The sequence below is a fragment of the Nothobranchius furzeri genome, chromosome 14 (genome assembly GCF_043380555.1).
Source record: "Nothobranchius furzeri strain GRZ-AD chromosome 14, NfurGRZ-RIMD1, whole genome shotgun sequence".
Lineage (NCBI taxonomy): Eukaryota > Metazoa > Chordata > Actinopteri > Cyprinodontiformes > Nothobranchiidae > Nothobranchius > Nothobranchius furzeri.
Window position 1 is genome coordinate 17,335,505 of NC_091754.1, and position 23,675 is coordinate 17,359,179.

Genomic DNA, 23,675 nt, shown 5'->3' on the forward strand with positions numbered 1-23,675 from the left:
TCATCATGTTGATGGATATTTCCAGAGATTAATGGTAAAAAATACACATTCTCATTTAAAAAAGTTATGAGTTCAGATTAGAGCTACAATAATAAAATGAACACCACTTTCAAAGGAAGTTTAGGTACCACAATATTTTTGTACCTGCAAACAAATTATCACCTTGCAGCCTCAAATCTGACAATACTGACAAAATCATACATTAAAAATACACACAAAGGACATTTTCAAGGAGTGCTCATGATTCACCAGTCTCTCAAAAACAGAGCTTTGCAGTTCCTTTGGGCATGAAAGAAATCATGTTTATATTTGTCTGTCGTTTTATATAACATGCAGGTAGGTTGCCTTGCTGTCCACTCCAATTACATTTTTGGCAGTGCATCTGTAAAATCCCGTGTCTCTGTGTGTTGGGTTTTGTATCACCAAAGAGCCCTGAGGACTGAGGTAGCGGTTGCCGTAAATCCGAGGCTGACCCATCACCCTCAGCTGTGTCAGGTCAGGTGCTTCCCAGGTTACTGTTGCCCGCGGTGTTGCTATAGTTAGGCAGGGCAGCTCCACAGCAACACCCTGGCTAGTATAGGTCACAGGGGAGGGGCCTGCTGTGATGCGCGGAGGGTAAGCAATGACAATGACAGGGACTGTGAGGACAGAAACTGAAGCAGAGTCGTGACTGGAGAACTTGCAAGAGTAGGTGCCTCGGTCAAACACAGAGGCCTGTTTAATTACTAGTGTTCCATCTTCATGCACTGTGTAACGGCCTGAGTCACCACTCTCACCCCTAGAGAGAATCCTGCCACTGGGCAAAGTCCAAAAAAGAGAGCCCTCAGTTGTAGAAGCAGGACAAGGCAGTCTGAAGGTCTCTCCATTTATGGTGCTCACCAGAGAGGCCATACTGTTGCTTACTTTGGACTCAGACGCTGATGGTGAAGAGGTCACTGGACGAGCCACTCCAGGTGAGCTCTGGATCCTCTGCTGGTGCAGCAGCTGTGCCACTGATCTTGGAATTAAAGACTGAGGTGGATTTTTTACATCTTCTTGTTGAGATCTTTTCTCCGTTACTTCCCTTTGTGGAAATCTTGCATCAGCCTGCCGCTCTGACACCTGCAGCTCCACCCGAATCAGCATATCTCCTCTTTCGCTTTTCACAACACAAACCAAAGTACCGCTGTCACTCATCCGTACGCCCCGAAGCTCCAGGGAACCATTTCGGTGCACAGTGAGCCGACTGCCATAGTAGGGAGCTGGCAGCATGCCATTTCCAGGCAGAAGCCAGGATAGACGAGGTGATGGAGAACCTTGGGATGGGCACGGCAGAAGAACAGTCTGGTCTTTAAGTGCTTGCTGTTTAATTGTTGTTACCACACCCAGAGCGGCAGCAGAACCACCACTTATACCACCACGATTTCCTTTACTATCACTGGTCCCTCCTAAATTACCACTCCTACTGTAACTGAGCCCTCTAATTGTGTTTAGACCAGCTCCACTTTTTGACAAACCACTTCTAAGACTTTGAACATTTCCTGAAACGCCACCCAGTGTGCTAATGTGCCTGCTGTTGTTAGCTTGATTGCTTGTTCGTACTGTAGCAACTTCATTGTTGTTTGTCCCAGGATTTTGTTCACTATTCCTTGTATCAGTATTGCGATTGTGACCCAAACTATTACTCCTTCTAACACTGGTTGGCTCATTTCTGCCTATTTCAATGCTCTCTGCTTTGTTGTTTGCACTCTGAGCCCCGCCTACTCCAGCTGCGATGCCAGTATTACCTAGCTGTGTTGTAAACCCACCCTGGGGACTCTTAAATCCATTTTGCCTATAACGTGTCAGTGCTGGATTAGAGCTACCAACTGCAAAGTTCACACCAGTGTTCGGCACCACATTTCCCATTCTACCATTGGTATCACTATAGCTGTCTCTGCTACCCAACTCGCTCGTGACTCCATGCCTGAGGACTCCTCTATTAACAGTGTTGTCCCCTGATTGAGAGTCATGACTCCCAACATGCTCGCTGTTTGTATTCCAACTCCGTCCTCCTCCCGCCTTTTCATTAAGTCCGTGAGCTGAGGTTTCAACTTCCAAGGTGACCACTTTGTTCCTCGTTCCAGCAGAGTTGCTAGCTTGGCATGTGTAATTTCCTGCATCAGTGTTTTGAACCAAACGAACCTTCAGGGTTCCATCTGAAACCACCACAATGCGCTCACTATAATAACCAGACCCTAGTCTCTGCGGTATGACACGGCGTGCAGGGGAAAACCACATCACCGTTGGGGCAGGGTCTCCTCTGGACTGGCAGGGAATCATGGCAGATGCTCCTTGGCGTAATTTAATAACATTGAGACTTGTTTCATCAATGAAGGTTGGTGGAGATGTCCTTAGGACTTTCACTTTGACCTTAAACATATTGAGAAAAAAAATTAGTAGAACACTGGCATTTGTTACAGTTCGGCATTGCTAAAAAATGTCATTTCCAGTGATGCCTAATTAATTTTGACAAAGCTAGTTCACAGCAGCTGTGTTCTTATCAAATGGAATGCATTTATCATGTTTTGTCCACAATAAACTCCTTTAAATACCTTCATTGTGTCTAGGCCTGCTTGGTTCTCAGCATAACACATATATTCTCCTTCTTCTCCCATTCCCACTGCTGGAACCAGTAATGTTCCATTGTCAAATAGAGTTAGTTGCCTTGGTCGCTCCCTATTTTCTTCCTCTTGCAACACACCGTTCACCATGGTTCCATCTGGTAGGCTCCAACGCACAGCTGGGTGAGGCAGTCCAGATGCCTGGCAATCCATCTGGAGAGGATTAAGTGTTTCAGTGAGGCATTTAAAGGTTATTTTTTTGGTTTATTTTATTTATTAATTTATTTTTTGGGTTGGGGGCATGTTAATCTAGCTTATTCTCTTTATTTTATGGTGTCCCGTGTATTCTTTTGTGGGTTTTTCTTATACTGTTAAAGACAGAACATTCCAGATATGAATTATCAGTTTGAACAACAACCCATTTTATTGGCACTCAAAGTGCCCCACTACTTGCTCATAAATGCTTAAATTGAAAGAAAAATAAAGGGCAAGCTGGTCCCACAATAATAAAATATCTAATTTCTTGCATTCAACCTTTGTGACAACTTTTGGAGTCCTCGAGTATTGATCCTCATAAAACCTTATTTCGGTTCTTTTTAGAATTTTTGTCCTCGATTTAAGTGCATCCAAGAAAATAAATGTCAAGTTTTTAACCATCGGTGATTCAGTCATAAACTATTAATAAACCTACCTTTTTATTTTTTTTGCAATGACTTAACAAATATTAAGGATCAGAAGAAATGGAAAGTTGCAGCTAAATCTCCCTAGAGATGTTTACCTTCAGTGGTTTCCCCAATGAAACCGTATGATTTGGCGGTTGTTTTGGCTCGATTTTGGCAGGCCTGGTGGCCACATCTACACGCAGAAGTCGGAAATCATCTGCAACCTTGTTACGTGTGATGCACAGGTATTCTCCACCGTCCTTCTCTGTTACTGCCTGGATTAACAGCGTTCCGTTTTGATACACCTTCAGACGTTGATCAAAACTTAAATTCAAATAAGAACACAAAATTGCATACAAATGATTTACACACATCAATTAAACAAAAGAATAAAATAAAATCTATCATACTAAATGTATCACTGTACCTGTAGTGCATGTCTACAAGCTTCCTATTAGGGGTCCTCCAAATGACAATGGGGGTGGGGTTTCCAGTTACAGAGCAGTAAAGCTTCAAAATCTCCCCATAGTTGACTGTAGAGGGGGAGGGTGATGTGGAGACAATACGAGCTTTAGTGAAAGGGGAAACAGGAAGAGGCTGTAAAACAGATGAGGCTTTTCTGTCTGCGGGAGGAGAAGTAACTCTTGTGTTGTTTATTCTGGGGGAGACTTTGGTGTTATATGCTGGCACAGCGGGCTGTGAGAAAACAGTGGGAGGGTGTGTTTTTTTGATATCGGCAAAGTGTGACGTTTTTACTGTTTTACTGATTTCAGGAGAAAAGTTAGAGGAAGGGTTAGAAGAGCTTGGGCTGATCGACAAGTTCCTAGATCGGTCAGAAGGATATACGAGGGGGATTTTAGTGGGTGGATCTGTGGGTTGGCTAGGGATGACCCGTGTTCTGTTTGTGTTGAAAAAGGATGAATTTGGTGTCTTTTTGTATTTTACGTCCTCAATTCCAGCTTCTTTGTCTTTTTCTAACTCTGCTCTCTCTTTAATTTCTACCTTCACTGTCCTCTTGGAGGTCCCCACAGTATTACTGGCTGTGCACTCATAACTGCCTGCATCCTGTGGTCCAACCTTTAGAATGTGCAGCGTTCCATTGGGCAAGACAAAGAGATTGCCGTGGAGAAACTGAGATGGGCGAACCTGGGTCCCATCTGGAATTCGCCAACGCAGACTTGGTGGCGGGGCTCCTCGGGCCGAGCAGTGTGCATAAGCAGGCCTCCCTGGAGAAAAGAGCAGGTGCTCCTCTCTGGGTTGTTGTACCACTGGAGGCAGTGAGGACACGTGTACACGCACGGTGGAACTGGCAGCACCAGCTGAGTTGGACGCCACACAGCGATATAGTCCTCGATCACTGGGTAAAGTCACTGGGATTTGAAGAGTTCCATTTGTGTCCACGGTGACTCGACTGGAGAAATTGCTAGAAGATGTTAAAGATGAACGATCGGGTAAAACCCAGGAGAGCAGAGGGGTTGGAACGCCTTCTGCTTGGCATTCCAAGTGAATATCTCCACCCTGATGAACAGTAACTTCTCTGTAGCTGGCGAGACGCATACGAGGAGGGCGGGTCCAAACGTCCAGAGTAGTGAGCAATCTGTCATTAAAAAGTAGATACCACTCAGATTCAAATCTTCAACACGACAACATCAGTTTTAAACCATTTAGAAACATGGGAAATGTTCATTTGTTTAATTTGCCACCAGAAAACAAAAAATCGTGTTAAATGTGAAGAAATTTTTATTTGTTTTTAGGGATCTTAAACATTGCAAACAGGCTTGTTAAAATGTTGCTCACAAGCCCAAAAAGTGGATAAAACAGCAGCAGGACATCTAATAAAAGATTATATTGCAGCCAAGCTTTCTGCAGGCCAATGGGATTAAAACTGACTACACAGTGACCCAAGGTCATTGTAGCTGAATGGTAAACCGATTTGTGCATTAATATGCATTTAAAGCATCAGTAGTCTCACCTGTCACTACCCAGGTAGCTGGTTGCACTGCAGACGTACGTGCCCCTGTCCTGCAGCTGAACGTTCTGGATAACAAGGGTGCCGTTTGGCAAGACCTCGAAACGCTGAGCCCTGGAGTGGATTGACATCACCGCTCCTGTGGGGAAAGGTGAGGAGTGAGGCAGTGAGACAGAAGGCAAAAACAGTAACGAGTAGACAGTGTGAGGAGGAAAGAGACAAATTTGGAAAGAAAGTTATAGAGTTTGAAAGAGAGGAAAAGATGAAAAAAACAAGAAAGAGGCAGTGATGCCGTGCACAAAATGTTCCATTACTGACTAGCCATGTTTTTCCCAAGTGGTAAAAAAAGAGAAAAGCCTATTATGTGCATGCCAGTGTAACGATAGGCGTTAATGTTTTGTTTTTTTCTTTTATAACACACACGTGTTCATTTTTATTCAGCCATAAAAAAATATTAAGATGGAAATTAGTTTCCTCGATGAACTTTCGAACTTAAAGGTGCCATATCATGTTATTTTAACATTTGAGGGCAAACGTAGGCACAGTGTATGATAAAATATTATCATCGGCACTATTGAGATGTCACATATCTTAGATATGAGTTCTTTTTGTCAGCCTGAATTTCTACCCAGAAATAAGACGCTTCGTTTCAGTGAAGCTCCGCCCACGCCTACTCCGACAAAACGTGCCAACCAGAGCGTCTTAGGCAAGTCACTTGGTGTATTGGCTGTGGAAGTCCAGTGGTTGAGGCATCTGTCAGCCCAACACATTCTCACACCTGAAGCGGCTGAAACTGACGAAGGGTGACCAAGTGTTTGTTTCGGGAGGCGACGCTCTGGTACAGCGCGTCGCCTCCCGACACCCGTGGTAAAACAGAGATTTTAGCGAATTGTGACCTTTACCCTCTTGCAATTTAACCTTCCCCTCACCCCCATCCTAAACTTTAATTCTTGTTGTATCATTCCCCTCAAACATGGTTAACGGGACATTTAGAAAGAGAAACTGGGTTAAGGTTAGGATGGGGGCGAGGGGAAGGTTGAATTGCTACAGGTTGGAGGTTAAATGTTGGTGAAATGTCTGTTTTACCGCTGGCACAGCGCTTGGTCACCCTTCTTCAGTTTCAGCCGTTTCGGGTGTAAGAATATGTTGGTCAGTCAGCTTAGATTTGCCATGTGCTGACATTGGGTTTGACCTACGGTGATGTCGGCAGTAATTTATTTAGCCAGCTGAAGCAAATTTCATGATTTTGTTTGTTGGTTTTATTGATTATTTTCTGCAAAAACAACGTGTCTCTAAACATCTTTGAATTTGGTCATTTCCAAGCAGGATTTTAGTTGATTTACTCTGCTCACCTCACATGGACTCACACTGGCTAGATGAACAAAATCAAAAATAAAAATACATTAGGCCTTACTTTTTAAACAGTTTACCAATAAAGAGTTGAAAACATCATAGCAAGTTCCATGCTGTCGTTCTTTTTTAAAACACAGAAACGGTTCCGTTATCTGTTTTTTCGCTACGTTTCGTCTGCGGCTGCAGACTTCCTCAGGCTGACGCTGATGGTGGCGCGTCACTTCCTTCTTCGTTTATCCGCGGGCAGCAGGGGACCATGAACAGGGACGATGGAGTTTACACGTTGGACCGCGCATGGGACTGCATCGTCGGAGAGGGGAGAGCGGGTAGCAGAGGGCGACAACGTCCTCTGCTACCCGCGGATAAACGAAGAAGGAAGTGACGCGCCACCATCAGCGTTAGCCTGACGCCGGGGGCACACCGGCCGCGGAAGCGCCGTGAAGCGCCGAGAAGCGAATCGCTCACGAAATTCGGCCGCTGCTCGCCGCTCCTCAGTTCAGATCAGACGCGCCCCAGTCGAGGCGCGCCTCGACTCAGCTGTAGTTTTTCTTTTAAACACTTGGTGTCCTCCATTTCCTCTCTGCCTTTTCTCAGCTCTTTTCCTCTACGTTTGAGTGTTTGTACGTGTGTGTGTGTGTGTGTGTGTGTGTGTGTGTGTGTGTGTGTGTGTGTGTGTGTGTGTGTGTGTGTGTGTGTGTGTGTGTGTGTGTGTGTGTGTGTGTGTGAACCTATGGTATGAGTTGTTTCTGCCAGTTGAATCTCTTGGAACCCGCTCCAATTCTGCAGCTGTATCCTAGCAGTTTCTTCAGAAATGGGTACGTAAATAACCATGTTTTTCGGGGGTCGTACAGCTCCTTGTGTTTCTCAACTTCCATAATTAATTTAAAGTCATCCGTATTAACTGCTTGCCTCAGACTTAGTTTCTTTCTCTCTGTCCTGTTTGCTCCGGTGAAAAGACACCCAAAACCACACCCCCTTCACGTGGTCACACACGCACACAAGTTCAATGTGTGTGTGTGTGTGTGCGTGTTCGTGTGGTTTTTCTGCAGTGTCTGTTTACGAACACATTTGACTATTGCGGAATTTTATTTTGAAATGCTTTATTTTGTTAACTTTACCGGCCTGCCTCTTATGTCTAGGTTTGACTTCCTGCCAGGATTGACGCGATTCACCCGCGGCTCGCGAAAAAAATAGAGCCAACGCCGAAATGATCGCTGCACGGCGCGGGCTGGAGCGCCGGCGCGAGGCGATTCGCGGCGCTTCGGCGGCTCATGTGGTCTATAGAATAGCTTAACAAGGGCGCCGAATGAAGGCGGTCCCATTTTCGCGGCGCTTCCGCGGCCAGTGTGTCCCCGGTGTGAGGAAGTCTGCAGCTGCAGAAGAAACGTAGCGAAAAAAACAGGTAACGGAACCGTTTCTGTGTGTTTTAAAAAAGAACAACAGCATGGAATTAGAACCAAGACACAGCAAGAACACACCTAAGATAATCATAGCAAGTGTAGCTAAAAAAGGATAACACAAATTATTGATCAGAACCTGGGCTGAACTGCATGCCAGCCAGGCACACCAACTGCTAGACTACTGAGTCTGTTACAGGGGCGTATTTAGCAATTTGGGGGGCCCAAGGCGAACACAGACATGGGGCCCCTTACCCTAAATTTTTGACAATCTTACCTTTAACTGGATTTGCGAAACTCCCCCCTCTTCTGACATGAGTTATTTTCCCTTTCTATTAGTCCTCCTATTTTTTCCCGTCTTTCTCTCCCTTTGAGTGCCTTCAATATTTGCTCTGCTTTCTTCTTCCTGTCAGTGCTCCTGTGCTTTTGCCTTAGTTATTTTTTTCTATTTTCCATTTTGGTCTATGTTTTCCTCCCTTGAAACATTTTCCATTGTCTTTCCTTTCTGCTTCCTTTTGATGTTTACATAGAAAAACGACGTCACTTTCAAAAGTGAAAAGAAAAGCTTTTATGAAGCATGCTGCTTCTTTCTCTTATTGGAGCCACTAGGATAACTCAGTTTCATGCTTAATGTTTTGACTATCGCTTTGAGTTTGTTACGAACGCTCCCGCCTCTCTTCTTCTTATTATTTGTGGTCTTATGGCACTTGGCAAACAACTATTTGGTGCATTACCGCCACCAACTGGATTGGAGTGGAATGACTACCAATCACTTCCAGTTTGTGCATCGCCGTCTTAATAACCCTCTTATGACCATAGTTATAACAGGGCCGCCTGGTACTTTTTTAATCTTATGGCTGTAAAATTGTAATAAAAAGTGCAAAGTGTGTTTAACACTCTCCTTTTTTCAGAACAACCTCAGCTTTTAGTGTATGGTTTGTATTTAGAATTTATTTCTATTAAAGCCTTTAAAAAATCAGCTTAAAAGTGAAAAAAGCAAAAAACGGATTTGAATTTTTTACATTTATTACTGAACAGGAACTTCAAAATTACTGGGCAAACAATTTAAACTTTGAACTGTAATGCATCTATTCTTAAAAAAGTTTGAACCTTGGTATCTTTTTAGCAGTTTTTAAGACCATTTATTTTTGTAAACTTTCAGACGTTTGTATTTGATGTGGTAGACCTTGAAGCAGCTTCTCTCCAGCTGCAGGCAGATCACACCTCTCACTGCCATGGGGTGCTTCTCTTGCACACCGTGCATTGTTATACCAAAAACTTTTGTTTTAACAAAAATAATTGTCTATTGTAAAAAGATGAACAATGCTGGAATGAAGCTGAATCTTACAATTAGCAAATAGTTGAGGGTTGTTCAAATAACAAAATAAAATATAAAGACTGAACAAAGTTCATATCCTGGTTCACTGGAGATCTGTCCTTCTTTGTGGTCACTGTCTTCAGATAGCTATAAGCCTTCTGGGACACCTAATAGATCGTGTTGATTTTATTTGAGGCATTTCCACAATTTCATGCTGACTTTTTATGCTAATTAGCTTCCCCGTTCCATTATCCACTTTCACCGCGGCGCTGCGCTCCGTTTTAATCAGGCTGTACAGCAGGATTTCCCCTCGTAGCAATATTTTCCATATCTCTGATTGCTTCATGCTATAGATTGTTGGAAAGCTGCTTTTATGTACTTCTAGGAACCGTTGGAATGTTTTGAATCTGATCGGCCATTCAATAGTTATAAAATGGAGCATTTTGGATGGCAAACTCAGCACGTCTCTGAATCTGTGTTGTGATTCGTTGCGCTCAAGACAGGGAATCCCGGTGGCTACCGTAATGTATTGTATATGCATGAAAAGCCCCATTTTTAATGTTTTCAGCACTTTTAGAATTTTAACGATATCTTCAATGGTTCAGGAATTATGGTAATGAGAAGTGCGCATGTCCAATCCCGTCTGCGGCCACAGGTTGGTAATACGAATATTGTGGCATTAACAGAGGGGTGCCAGTGGTCAGGGCTAGGGAACCCCCCCAACACAAGGGGGCCCCAGGCGGCCGCCTACCTATGCCTAATGATAAAACCACCTCTGGTCTGTTACATGACTCAGATTTCTTAAGCCACATATCCTAAGCTAGCCAGAGGAGACAGATTTCAGATCAGAATATAGAAGAGGAGCAGGGCTTGATGATGAGACTAGTTTCCATTGATGCTTTGCAAGATTTTCAAAGTAAAACTCAAAATTCACAGAAGAAACAAGAAAAGGCATGAATGCAGCCCAAAATGGGTTTCGTTTTTTTTTTTGTTTGTTTTTTTCTCATGAGGAAATAAAAATATCACATGGTAAAAAGCTCCAAAAAGTGGATTTTTCATGATATGGCTCCTTTAACTATTTTAGTTGTGTGGTTCAAAATGTATTTATTTTTATTTATTTGGTAGCCTCATATCCAAGTGTATGGTTTACCCACAAATTACACATTTTCCAGCGCATGCGGAAGAATTATGAAGGAAAATATCTTCTAATAAAATGAAGAATGTAGGTGTGGAGTTTATTTTGGGCTTGAGCAGGAAGGTTTATAACAGACTACAAAACAGATTTTATGGGATAAAATTCACCTCTGACTTAAAGCCTTTTAGTTTAAAACATGATTTACGCTTTACACTGTCTCTTCTGTTTATTGCATACCTGTTGCAACCGTAGTCCATGTGATGGAGGGTTTGGGATCACCATGAGCATCACAAGTTAGCATGGCTGAGCCGTTTGCAGGAAACGACACTGTTCTGCTGTGTGGGACTACTATCCTTGGTCTAGATCTCACAGTTGGGGCCTGTGCAAAATAATTTGATGATATTAGTCAATAATTTAAGCAAAGTACTGTACGCAAGACATCATTCATAAAATATGTGGAACTGATAAGGAAGACTCCAAAGCTGATCAAACGAGGTCATTAAAAATGTTAAAGTCATAAACATTATGACATTTATAATAACTCATCTATTAGGTGAAATGTAGAGATAAGCCATGAAAACTGATGGAATAAGTTCTAATTTCCCAAACAGCTCAAATGTTCTTTTATTTCCAAACTTAGCAGTGATTCAGTGTTAAGACATTTTTGGTGACACGCCAACTTTTTTATTTCTTTCCCACCAAATTTCTAATAGCCAATCAGCTAATACCAGAGCTTACCCAGTAATCTTTAGTTCAGTATGATGAGGCAAAAGAAAGATGCATGCAGAGGTGAAGCTGCACTGCGGCTCATGGCATCATAGCTTGGAGCCAAGCCATTTGGTTTGAATGATTACAGTCTTGCAATGTATAAACATAGCATATTCTATACACCATTCTAAAAATGCACTGACATCAATAAGCATGTTCTTTTAATTAAACCATGTATTAAGCTAATTGATTTGCTAAAGCCCTTTTTAAAAAGGAGCATTTTAAAAGCAGTATATAAGCATAATCCACATACCCACCCATACATTATTCAGTAAATCCAATACTACCTTATTGGGATGCCTGAGTGATGGCAGATGCTTGCCAAGAGACTTCTGGGTATTAATTAAGATTTGATGATAATAAATCCCATGGAATTAGGCTTTCAAAGTACTAGAGCTGTTCATTAAAGAGCATGTGTTTTTCATCTCCCATTAGATCTTTGACTGAAATCTGCAAATGAGTGAAATTGGAGGATAGCCATAAACATCCACTGGTACTATAAAAGGTCATGTGAACACAAATTAGATTGTTTTCAGGTCTGTTGTGCATTTTCAGAAAAGGTTTGACCCTCTGTGGTCGCCTAGAAGGTACAATGTGTATATTGCAATTGTTTTTATCAATACACAATTTTTTTTTCCAAGTATGCAAAGTGTGCTTAAATAAATTACTAGTTAAACAGCAATGGAAGCAGGAAAACACTATTTTAGCCATTACATTTCAAATACATGGAAAAAACAAGTTCTTGCTTGTCTTTTGTTATCGTCTTTATATCCACTGTAGTTCTATGTGTTATATTTAGTTCAGGTGTAAACAAAATATAATATTATTTGGACAAAGTGGACTCACCCGTGGAGCAGGTAGTGATGATGATGGAGGCTGTTGAAACCTTCTGCTGTGTGAATCTGGAATAAAATTAAATCCATTTCTCTTCCAGTCATTGGAAGTTAGGTTCTTGTTGGGAGTACCAGGCAAAACCCTCTCTCTAGGGTCAACTTGGCCAGTAACTGGCATCCATTTTGATGGCATTTTGGTAATGGCTATTCCTGTTTCACTGGTAGTATTCCAGACATTGCCAGCTTTAGGTTGCTTTGTAGTAGCAGGAGATGTTTTGGTTGAAACCATCTTTGTGGTAGTTGAATTTGGAGTTTCTTCACTTCTGGATACAGCAGAGATTGGGTCTCTACTTGTACTGGTGTGGAGATCTTTAGTATTACTAAAGATATCAATAACTGGAATAACTGTAGTAGTAGAGGTCCTGGCTGAGGTGGTATTTGGGGGGAAATTAGATGTAGTAGTAGTTGTCGAAGTGAAGGTGGAAGTAGTAGAAGTCTGTTGGGTGGTGCTGGACACTGGAATAACAATGGTTGTTGAAGGAGAGATTGCTGGATGTATGGCTGAAGTTTTTGTAGTACTGTTTGTGTCTTCAGAAGTTGTAGATGTACTTCCAGTGCTGCCAGCATAACCAGCCCTCTCAGGACCAGTGGAAGGCATTGTTATGATTGTTTGGACAGTAGAGGTAGCTGAAGGTACACTAGGGATTACGGAGGCAATGAAAGAGTGAGTGCGTGAAAAGTGGGACTCATCCAATTCATTCATTTCTAGTGCTTCGCCACTTGGGAGTATTTCAACATGGTTGTTCAAGGTTGTTTGTCTTTCTGTGTGAGTGTGTGCACCGTGTGTAAATGCCTTACTATGTGTGCCTGGCACAAGTGGTTCTGAAATCACAATATCAGGATGAGTGGGAGCTGACGTGCTGTTGAAAGCAGAGTCTTGAGAATGAGGTATCTTGCCTGAATGACTCATAATGTCTGTGTGGGCAGGGGAGGGAGGGAGTGAAGGTAATATGAAGTTGGAAGTGGAAATATGATGACTGCTTGAAAAAGGTGTGGGCAGAGCATTCAGAGCCACATTATTTGCAGCATTCTTAATATGGTCACAGGTTGTCAACAGACCAGCTGGATGTGAGGCTGCTGGCTCAGGCAGTGATGTGCTGATCATATCTGTTGTTGAGATAGGTGTCACAGGCTCAGGGAGAGGCTGAGGTGAGGTCACAGGCTGGATCCTGGGCCTCTTGATTCGCTTCCGTTGTCCAATCTTCCTTCGTGCATTCCAGGGGCTGTGAGGCCGAGAGCTTGGAAGTAAATTAGGCAAAACTCCCCGTTTTGGATTTTGGGGCCTGGTTATTGCCGGGTTCAAGTTTAGTCCTTGTTCAAGCACCTTATTAAGTTCAGAGACAATTAGATTTGTTCCTGAAAACGAATTAGATGTGACTAATTCTTTCTGGTTCACTGGGTTTGCCGTTGTTGTTTGTATACTTTCATTTTCTTTCTGTACGATTGTCTTCGTCTCACTTGTAGAATTTATAAATGTTTCTGTTGTCTCTGCACCATTTTCTGTCTCTGCATTGATTCTGGCCCATGCTATTGTCTGTATATCTCCATGAACAGGTTGAATAGGCTGTGACTGATCCTCTCTCAGAATAGCTTCATCAACCGAAGACCCTTCAGTTTCTGCTTCTATTCCTGTTCCTTCAGCTCTGCCTCTGCTCATTTCATCACCTTCTCCATGCCCTTTTGTGCCTTTGTCATTTTCTTCTTGGATAGATTCAGCTGTTGTGTTTACTCTGGAAATGGAATGGATGTGAGTGGCATTAGCAGCCTTTTGACGAATCTTTTCCAAGATCTCTGCCCATGACTTGGGGTCCATTCGAAGTTTGTTGGTTGCGATCCTATGTCTGTTCTGAAATTGGTTTCTTCTCTGCTCAGTAGGTGAAACGGGACGTCCACCTCTCCTTGAAGGGCCCTCTTTCACATGACCACGTCTTTGTGGCTTTCCAACCGGATCTCGCCTGTTTGGGCGTGGTATTGAAAGCCTGATCTTGTTAATGGAAACTTTTTCCTGTTTTTGTCCCTCTTCGTCCCCTGAACCTTCATTGATCTGATGGAACAATGGAGCTTGTATCTTGGTCGACCTGCCAGAAGCTGACTGTGGTCCTCTAGGAAATGAAGTATCACGTGACGATATGTGTGGAGGATTTATTATTAGTGGAAAGGACTGAGAATCACTACCATACTGGTTGACGGCAATGCAGCGATAATATCCTGCGTCCCTAAGAGATGACTTACGCAAAGAGAGAGTACCATTTAAATCTACTGCAAGTTCACCTGATACAGCTAATCCCTGCCGTACTACATTTCCATCTGGCAAAATCCAATTCACAGAAGGTTGTGGTGAACCGGACATCTTACACGACAAAGTGACTAGTTCTCCAACCTCTCCAGTGACAGGAGGTCCACTTATCTCTGCTGAATGCAGAGCAGAAGAGTCTTCCACTGCTAGTCTTAGGGGAAGAACATCTACATCCTTTCCAGCTCTGGCAACACAGTAATAAATCCCAGCATCAGAGAGCAGTGCTTTTTGTATAAGTAAATCCAAAGCTGATGCCTGAAGCCTTCCATTTAAATTGCTAGAAGGGGAATTCAGTTTGGATCCATCAGGGAGAATCCAATAAACACTGGGCTTACCAGAGCTGAGAAGAGGGCAAGTTAGTTCTATCTTTCTGCCAGCTACTACAGCTAGAGCTGCCGTGGTACGATTAATCGAAATCATGACCCACTGGTGAGAAGCGGAGGAGGATGTTGAGAGATGAGAAGTAGGATCGGGCTGAGCAGAAACTCTTGTTGAGTATATCAGCTGGACTTTGTGTCCACTAGACTGGGCTCTGTTCAGCTGAAGGCTAATTGCTGACTGCAGTAACCACCGTGGTCTGGCTTTAACAGAAGCTTTAACTCCAGTGTGATAATATCCATCGGTCTCTTGCACCTGCCTGTACCGGTATGCCAATGACGGGGCTTTGCTGAGCATGATCTCCCTCTCAAATCGAGCTGCCGTCTCGCTGTAATAGGCCAGAATCCGCCAAAGTTTCTCATAGTTTTCTGCTTTAATGGGACACTCCAGAGAGAGTGACAGAGCGAGGTGAAGAGGAGAAGAGGAGGTCCATGATAGATCTGGAGGAGGAGTAATATCCTGGGAGTCAGTAGAGTGAGTGATGTTACAAGTCAGATCGATGCTGTTCCCTTGCTGGTCAGATAAACCTAAAGAGACACTGCCTAGAGGCTCTCTGAAGGCCTCAGTTGATTGGGTTTCACTAAGGTCGGTGTCCAAAAGGTTTTCTTTTTGTGGGAGGTCGATGATGGGTGGAGTGCACTTTAGAGCCATCTGGTCAAGCAAGCCTTGCCCTTGGAGAGAAATTGGTGAGGCACAGACTGGACACTGAGGGCCACCGGGACATTTCATTAGGCCTAAATGTGGAGACAGAAAGGGAAAATTACACTCATGTAAGACGGTTCCTCATATAGAAACATTTAGAGTTCACATTTCAGCTGCTGCTCATTTCTGTGGCTATTTGAGTCATTTATTCCTTATACCAGTTCATTTTAACCATTCATTACTCTTTGTTAGAAAATAATTAGCTATGGTTATTTCATCTCATAAATAAAAAAATATTTATCACTTCATTATCACACCACAATCATTGGCTGCCACACGTCAGTGCTGTCACCGTGGATTAGTCACGGCAGGTTAAGCCGGGCACATCAGTGAGACACATTTCACACTTCAGCCTTTTATTTTACATCTCAATAAAAGCTACAAGGCCTACTGAGAGAAAAAAACAACCCAGGAAAATTGGCGAAATGCTGGAGAGAGTGTGACGAAAAGTGGAGGGAAAATTAAAAGTATTACTATGTCACTCCCGTTCCGTGAGTTTCATGGCTGTTGCCAGTCACGGATCAGCACCATAAGATTCTAGATGGCAAAAACGAGTCATGCCCAGTAAGTTGATTAGTAGATGAATACTTTGTTATATCTGGTGTTAGCACTCTTGGGTGTTTTACTACAGTAGTCGTATTTATTTAAACAGGTATGGTGTAGAATTTAACATTGACCATAAAGGAAAGATGTAGTGTACCAAAGATGCTAATTTCCACCTGTATTCCCTGGGCAGGTTCATGTTACAATCAGGGAGCACTTACTAGGAATGTCTCTGGCGTCAAAGGAAGTTTAATTGTTGCCATCTTGCTTATTGTTCTGACCGACTCATTAGAGACAGTAAAACGTCACAATTGACTCATTATTCACTTCACACATACACTTCACTGTAATATCAAGTTGTTGGTATTGAAGATGCATCTTCCCTGCTGAAAATACAGCATAAACCAGCATAGGTGTCACCAGTATATGTTGTTTGGTGCTGGTTTAGCCTGTGGATGTGCTGGTCCAAGATGGGATGCTGGTCCAGTATCCAATCCCTAGCATCCCATGCTGGACTTGCATTGTATGCTGAATAAGTATTCAGCACCAAAACACAGCATATGGTGGTCTATGCTGTTCATTTCTACTGGGTTGAGATATTTCGTGAGCCGACACTTTGCTCCTGATTAACTGTTAGCATTATTAGCTCAACGTTAGACTCCAACCTGATTCACTCTACATATATTAAATTAAAACAAACCCCTACTTAGGGTTTCAATAAATAATTTCTGGGTTGCTCCTTTGACTGACATTCTGTCCACAGCTTTGGAGCTTTTTGCAGGCCGGTGTCGCATCGCAAAGGCCTGCGCTGCTGCATTCGCTCGCTGCAGATCCGCCAACCTCACAAACTCGTTTCCTCAGAAGGTCCCTCTTTCAGAAAAACTGACAACCCCCCCATCTGTTTCAGGAAATCTGCCTCAGTAACCTTCCTTCCAACATGATTGAGGCATTAGACTGTTTTATGATTATTTCACTGTAGAATTCTTACAAATTGCTCCTTTAAAAACACTTTTTTAGACAAGATTTTCACCTGGGTGTGCCAGACTCCAAGAGAGAAACCAGTTCATCCTGCAGTCACAACTCCAGGGATTAGCCTGCAGGTTGAGAGTCTCCAGCAGAGGTGCTGTTACAACACTCTCTTGAGTAAGAGTGGTTAGGCTGTTGTTTGATAGATCCAAGTGTCTACATGAGGCAAAGATGGGGAGAAAAGGCATTAATCCCTCTCCAAAGGATCAGCTGTAACATTCTATTTCATTTTGTATCTTTATTTTCTTGTTTTGCCACAGTGGTTATGCTCTAATATTGATAAAAATGATCAAAACAGCTATGAAATTGTACTTGTATCCATCAAGTCATTCCTGAAGCACCTTCGATAATGCTGTTGATTTTTAATTAGTTATTTCAAAGTAAAAATGTTGGTCAAAGCTCAAAACTTGTCAAACCTCACCTTAGTGTTGAAAAGTAATACGTATTGAGAAGGGAGAGGGTGCACAGAGCGTGAGGGTGCAACTGATGCAGTCTGTTCCCCTGCAGACGAAGCAGCCTGAGGCTAGGCAGCTGGAGCAGAGCCCGGGGGTGGATGTGCTGGAGGAGGTTGTGATCCAAGTAGAGGCGCAGCAGTGATGTCAGGCCAGTAAAGGTCGCAGATGAAGAGATCTCTCTCAACTTGTTATAGCTTAACTTTAGTATCTGAAAGGGTAGGAGGGGAAATTAAGTAAGCGTAAAAATTAAAAGAGCAGCCATCGAGGCTGATAGTCAAAGCAACTTTAGGCATGCTTGTAAATTGCATTTACAGCAAAAGGAAGAGTGAATGAGGATGAAATATTGAAAAATAATCTCTTTTTTGCAGAAATGATTAAACGCATCCTTTGTAAATATGAGAACAAACGTAATGCACTTTACCAATTCACAAGTAAAATTAAAACTCCCTAAAGACAAAAAGGCTGTCTGAGAGTCAGATCAAAGTAGAGTAAACTTAAAGGGTGTTCTAGCACCGGTGGGTTACAGAATTATAAATAAAAAATTAAGTCCTATAAACCCCCAAATAAAACTCTAGGGACAATAAACTTAGTTTAAACCAAAAAACATTATTATTATTATTATTATTATTATTATTATTATTATTATTATTATTATTATTATTATTATTATTATTATTATTGGGCTAAGTTTGCAATAAATCTACTCTTCAGGAAGCATCTCAGCTGTTAGCGCTCCAACTGCTGACAGTTTCAATACATGACGACGTTGAAGTTTGGATTATTTTATCACAGAGGAGCAAATGTATCAGTATCTGCCTGCAGATGAAATAAACAGTTGTTCGTTTAATATCAGTCCACTACTGACCGCTAAAGCTGCTCGAATGCTTACACTAAAATATCCAGTGTTTCCCATCACCACAGAGAGAAATGAAAGCACATCATTTATTCATCAATTTTGTAGAAATTATAAAATATAAATCTGCTGAAAAGGAGATGAGACTCGAGCTGAGTGTTGCAGCCTTCTGACAAATGCTGTGCATTGTAGTTGATTTTATGCATTAATCAAGTTTTAATCTTCTTCCCATAACTAACAGTTTAAGTGGATGCATCTGTCACATGAAAACTATGCAGACTCTGAACTGCAGATGTGTGAGAAAAGGAATCAAACTAACAAAAAGCATTTGCAACAGAAGCTGGAGAAGTTATTTTTTAAATTGCCACACCCAAAAATGTTATTATCCCAACAGTCAGTAGTGTTGTTTTCTTTTTAACAAGCAAGTGATTTTGTTTACTTGGTTTGTAAAGAGAAACAGACCTCTGTACGCTGCTGAAAATCAGGTTTAACTTTGATTACATTAGAAATACCTCACGGCCCATAATGTTGTCTAGACTGCTCACTGTGGACCAGTAACTTGTTTGACTTTTCAGTGACCCCGGTATGTGTGGAGGGCCGTGTGCTGGTGCCCTTCATGCTTCTTACCTGAAGCGATTTCATATCTCTGAAAACTGCATCTGGAAGGTGAGGGAGCTCATTGCTATGGAGCATCAGAAGCTCCACCCTCTTTAACCCAGCCAAGGACTTCTCTTGGAGTCTCTTGATGCTGTTGAACCTGCAGAAGCACAAAAGCAGCATGAGCAATGAAATACTTTCATTTAAAATCCTGATTTAAAGATGCAATATGTAAGAATGACATCCTGTGGACTAATGTGGTTACAGCGATTACGTTCTCACCAAGCCCCCACAATGCGGGACAGAAATTGAGGCCAAAGCGGAAGTGAAATAAATTGCAGTTCCACCCTCATCCACTGGGGGCTGGTGTCAGAAGCGAGCAAACCGTCATTGACTCCCATGTTAAAAATATAAATTTCACAGCAGAAATAACCATGTTTACAGCCTGGTACCAAAACATGTTTTTGGTTTAAATGATCTAGTTTACACTCATGACAACTCTGAGGGGGGTGAATTTTTTTCTCACTCTTCTGTTTAAGTGTATTATAAGCCTAAAATCTTGTATAATTAATGAGCATCAGACCCACGTGACCACAGAGCTAGCTCCGGGAAAAGGCCTCAGTAGAGCCTTGGTCTGGCCTGGAAACTGCTCCGTCATTTTCACTCTCTCAACTTAGACCATTAGTTGTAGCGTTTGTGTATTCTTTTTTTGGATATTTTTTATGCAATTGTTGGACAAAATGACTTGCTGTGGCATTAATTGCACTAATAGAGCGTCCAAGGAGTCTCCACTTCATTTTTTTCGGTAAATAAAATTATATTTATGTATTTTAGGTCACTGCCGAGCTGAGCTTAGATTTTAACATGTACTGTTTAACCATGAAATTTAAATGTAATAGGGTAAAACCCAGTGCATTTAACATATTGCTGCACTTTAGAAAATGGGTTGAAATATAACATGTTGGTGGAGCTGGGTTCCAACTATCAGCTTGTGGATCTCTCGGGAGACCTCTGTTTTCCACCCGGTTCTCCCCTCCCCGCAGCTCGGCGCATCTCTGATCGCCGCGGCTCCTGTCTGCTGCGTGGCTGCCGGCTTTCAGCAGCTTTCGGGAGACCTCTGTGTTCCACCCGGTTTTACCCAGCGGTCAGCCCGGCGTATCTCTTTCTCAGAAGCTCTGGTGTTGTGCACAGTTAACTCCGGTTGTAGCTAGGTTGCTACCTTCGTTAGCTTAGCTCCCACCTCCGCATTAGCTTTGGGTTAGCTTCAGCTTAGCTTGTAGCTAGTTCGACCGGGTGTCGTCAGTTCATCCCAGCCTTACAGCCCCACCCTCAGCTCCACCTCTCTTCCCTTTTGTGGAATTGTCTGGGCTTGACGGAACCTGTGACACGGTCAAAATGGCGGTGGTGGCCACCTCCCATTTAGCCTCAAAAACGTGTTATTGGAGCCTATGGAAATTAATTGTCCAGTATATATGTCGATGGTTCTCACTGAGCGTTTCATGGCTGTTGCCAGTTTTGGATCAGCACCAAAAGATTCTAAATGACAAGTGAAGATGAGTTACAGTAAATTGATAAGTAAATAAATGCATTGTCACACCTGGGGTAAGCACTCTTGGGTGTTTTATGGTAGGGAGCAATTACTACACTTATTACGGTAACATTTCTCTGGCATTGAAGTGTGGTTGTTGTATTTTGCTGTTAGCTTGCTTTTATGGTTCTGAATGACTCAATTAAGGAAGTAAAACACCACGATTGACACATTATTCACTCCACATATACATTTCAATGTAATATCAAGTTTCTGGTAAATGACAAAGTAGCTTGAAATATTTTTAGAGCCGACTATTTGCTTTTACTTCACTGACAATATTGTTAGCCAATGTTAGCTTCTTGGGGCAACAAGAAATAACTTCTGTGTTGCCTCTGTTTACTGACTTCGGTTCTTTCCGTCTTTATTATTTTTAAGGATAAAAACTGGCAACCCTTCAGCTGGCTGAGAAGGAAATCTGTTTTTAACCTTACTTGCAACATATTGAGATATTAGACTGTTATGTGATCATTTCACTGTAGAATTCTTACAAATTGCTCTTTTAACTGTGGTGCATTTTGCGAGTGTGTTGCCATACCCTAGGTTTATGCGTCTTGTATGTGCAGGCAGGCCAGGGGGGATAGTAATTAATGACCGGAAGGTGCAGTGTACTTCATTGGCCTGGTAGCAGTTACAGCTCCTGGGACAGAATTGGCCTCTGGACACCTCAAGTGTGAGCACCAGGAGAGGCAGCAACACTGCAGCAGCAAACACAGTCCGACACATCTTCACCCGCTGGGAGAGAAGCTAAACTGAGATGATCGCTGCCGACATGGATAGGGAATTTGAGATTAGCAGAGAAAGTGAAATGTACAAAAATGTAAATCAGTTCAGATGGGAATTTGAGTATTTTATACACACACACACACACACACACACACACACACACACACACACACACACACACACACACACACACACACACACACACACACATTTAAATAATTTCCACATTTTAACTTTTCAAGACTTTTATTTTATTTTTACTTATTATTATAAATAAATCTTATTTTAACAACTTCAAAGCAAAGATGGAAACTAATGGAAAACAAAACTCTTAACTACACAAACTCATCCGCTCTCTCATCCAATCACACACGCGTGCGAAGATTAATTTACTTTCAATAAAATTACAAACTTCCTTAAAATAGCTGGGGTCATTTTCAGAACAGTTCTTAAAACTTACCTTGCAATGTTCTTGTCCCGATGCATAAATTATTCAAAACTACTCATTGTGTCCGTTAAATGAGGATTTTTAATCCATCCGCTCGGTTCAGGACTGGAACCACATCATCCACCCATCTATCACCACAACGAGGAACGCGCGGGGAAAGAAAAGAAATGAAGACCAAAACTTTTAACAACTTCATAAAATAAAACTCTACCCAACACTCCTTCAGCTGGAAATCCAGTGCGTTTGAAAAGGAGCGCGGCTGGCAGTGCGCTTGCAAAAGCATCTGGCGCTGTGTGTTTTCGCGCGTGTGCGCGTTTGTGAACGGGACAGTGAGTGTGCATCTGAAGTTAGGAAGTGGTGGGGGGGGGGGACCGTAAGTGAAGTGAGTAACTCTTTGGCAGAGGGGTCTATCCAGAGAGGGGCGGAAACGGTTCAGGCTGCTCGCATGTTGTGCAAAAAGAAGTCATGATTAAACACATCTGTTGACACTTCTTAAATAAATAATTACCTGGGCATAATTTTTTCCATATCGTTTGTGCAATATTGTCATCATCATGTTATTAAAAGGCACATTACTAGTTTTAGTCTTTCCTCATGTCTAACAGCTGCAGTAGACCGGATATGTCAAGAGAAGGATAATAATTAAAGCTAAACTTGGAGGATGTTGCCTTGCCCCTAATGAATAAGCTCTGCATCGGTGGTGCTCTGAAGTGATCCCTCAATTAACTTGAGGAGATGGTTCAGGTGTGTTTTTCCAAGTGTTGCCTTTGAGGGGCAGGTGTTAAAGGGGACACATTATGCAAAACTCACTTTTTGCATTACCTTTTATTTATTTATTTATTTATGGGTTGTTTGTTTGTTTGTTTGTTTGTTTATTTAACCAGATGAGTCAGTTGTATACTCATTCTTATTTACAATGACGATGTGGCCAAGAGGCAGCAGCAACAGACAGATAATTAGCTTTACACCAAAGAAAACAGATAAGATAAAAACAAACAAGACAAATAAAATAAAATAAATTGACATAAAGACAAAGAGCTGTTCTCATATATATGTACAAGCAGTCAAAAGAGACTTAAAACAGTATTTAAGTACTCAGAAGCACATTGATCAGAAACTATTGATTGCAATAAATTAGTGATGTTGGCAGTGAGCTTTAATGATTTTTGCAGCTCATTCCAGTTGTTGGATGCAGAAAACTGGAATGAGTAGCAGTCAAATGAGGTGCAAGCTTTGGGAATAACCATAGAGATTAAGTTACTGAAACTTAATTTGCGCTGGTTGTTGGAAGTGATGAGTAATGAGCGAACATATGACAATGTTCGATGATTGTTTTGTACAGGTCCTTCTAAAAAAATTAGCATATTGTGATAAAGTTCATTATTGTCTGTAATGTACTGATAAACATTAGACTTTCATATTTATTAGATTCATTACACGCAACTGAAGTAGTTCAAGCCTTTTATTGTTTCTAATATTGATGATTTTGGCATACAGCTCATGAAAACCCCAAATTCCTATCTAAAAAATTAGCATATCATGAAAAGGTTCTCTAAACGATCTATTAACCTAATCATCTTAATCAACTAATTAACTCTAAACACCTGCAAAAGATTCCTGAGGCTTTTAAAAACTCCCAGCCTGGTTCATTATTCAAAACCGCAATCATGGGTAAGACTGCCGACCTGACTGCTGTCCAGAAGGCCATCATTGACACCCTCAAGCAGGAAGGTAAGACACAGAAAGACATTTCTGAACGAATAGGCTGTTCCCAGAGTGCTGTATCAAGGCACCTCTGTGGGAAGGAAAAGGTGTGGCAGCAAACGCTGCACAACGAGAAGAGGTGACCGGACCCTGAGGAAGATTGTGGAGAAGGACCGATTCCAGACCTTGGGGGGCCCGCAGAAGCACTGGACTGAGTCTGGAGTAGAAACATCCAGACCCACCGTGTACAGGCGTGTGCAGGAAATGGGCTGCAGGTGCTGC

General features: G+C 42.2%; 1 protein-coding gene across 1 annotated transcript; it reads right to left on the reverse strand.

Moving 5' to 3' along the window:
* Nucleotides 1-149: 149 nt before the first annotated feature.
* mxra5b (matrix-remodelling associated 5b) lies at nt 150-21,910 on the reverse strand. Its single transcript, XM_015966694.3, has 12 exons — nt 21,702-21,910; nt 21,054-21,279; nt 18,958-19,087; nt 17,444-17,685; nt 17,027-17,178; nt 12,031-15,485; nt 10,654-10,795; nt 5,217-5,352; nt 3,672-4,841; nt 3,361-3,568; nt 2,574-2,795; nt 150-2,391 (listed from the first exon to the last, which is right to left on the reverse strand). Exons 2-12 carry the CDS (start codon nt 21,239-21,241, stop codon nt 322-324), a joined length of 8,115 nt encoding a protein of 2,704 aa, XP_015822180.1. The 5' UTR covers nt 21,242-21,279; nt 21,702-21,910; the 3' UTR covers nt 150-321.
* Nucleotides 21,911-23,675: the final 1,765 nt, after the last annotated feature.

Coding starts and splice junctions, on each gene's coding strand:
- mxra5b (XM_015966694.3), bottom strand. CDS start 21,241: ATGTGTCGGACTGTGTTTGCTGCTGCAGTGTTGCTGCCTCTCCTGGTG. Junction 10,796..12,030: donor CATCACTACCTGCTCCACGG/GTGAGTCCACTT, acceptor TATTTTGCACAG/GCCCCAACTGTGAGATCTAG. Junction 5,353..10,653: donor ATGGACTACGGTTGCAACAG/GTATGCAATAAA, acceptor CTTTCCCCACAG/GAGCGGTGATGTCAATCCAC.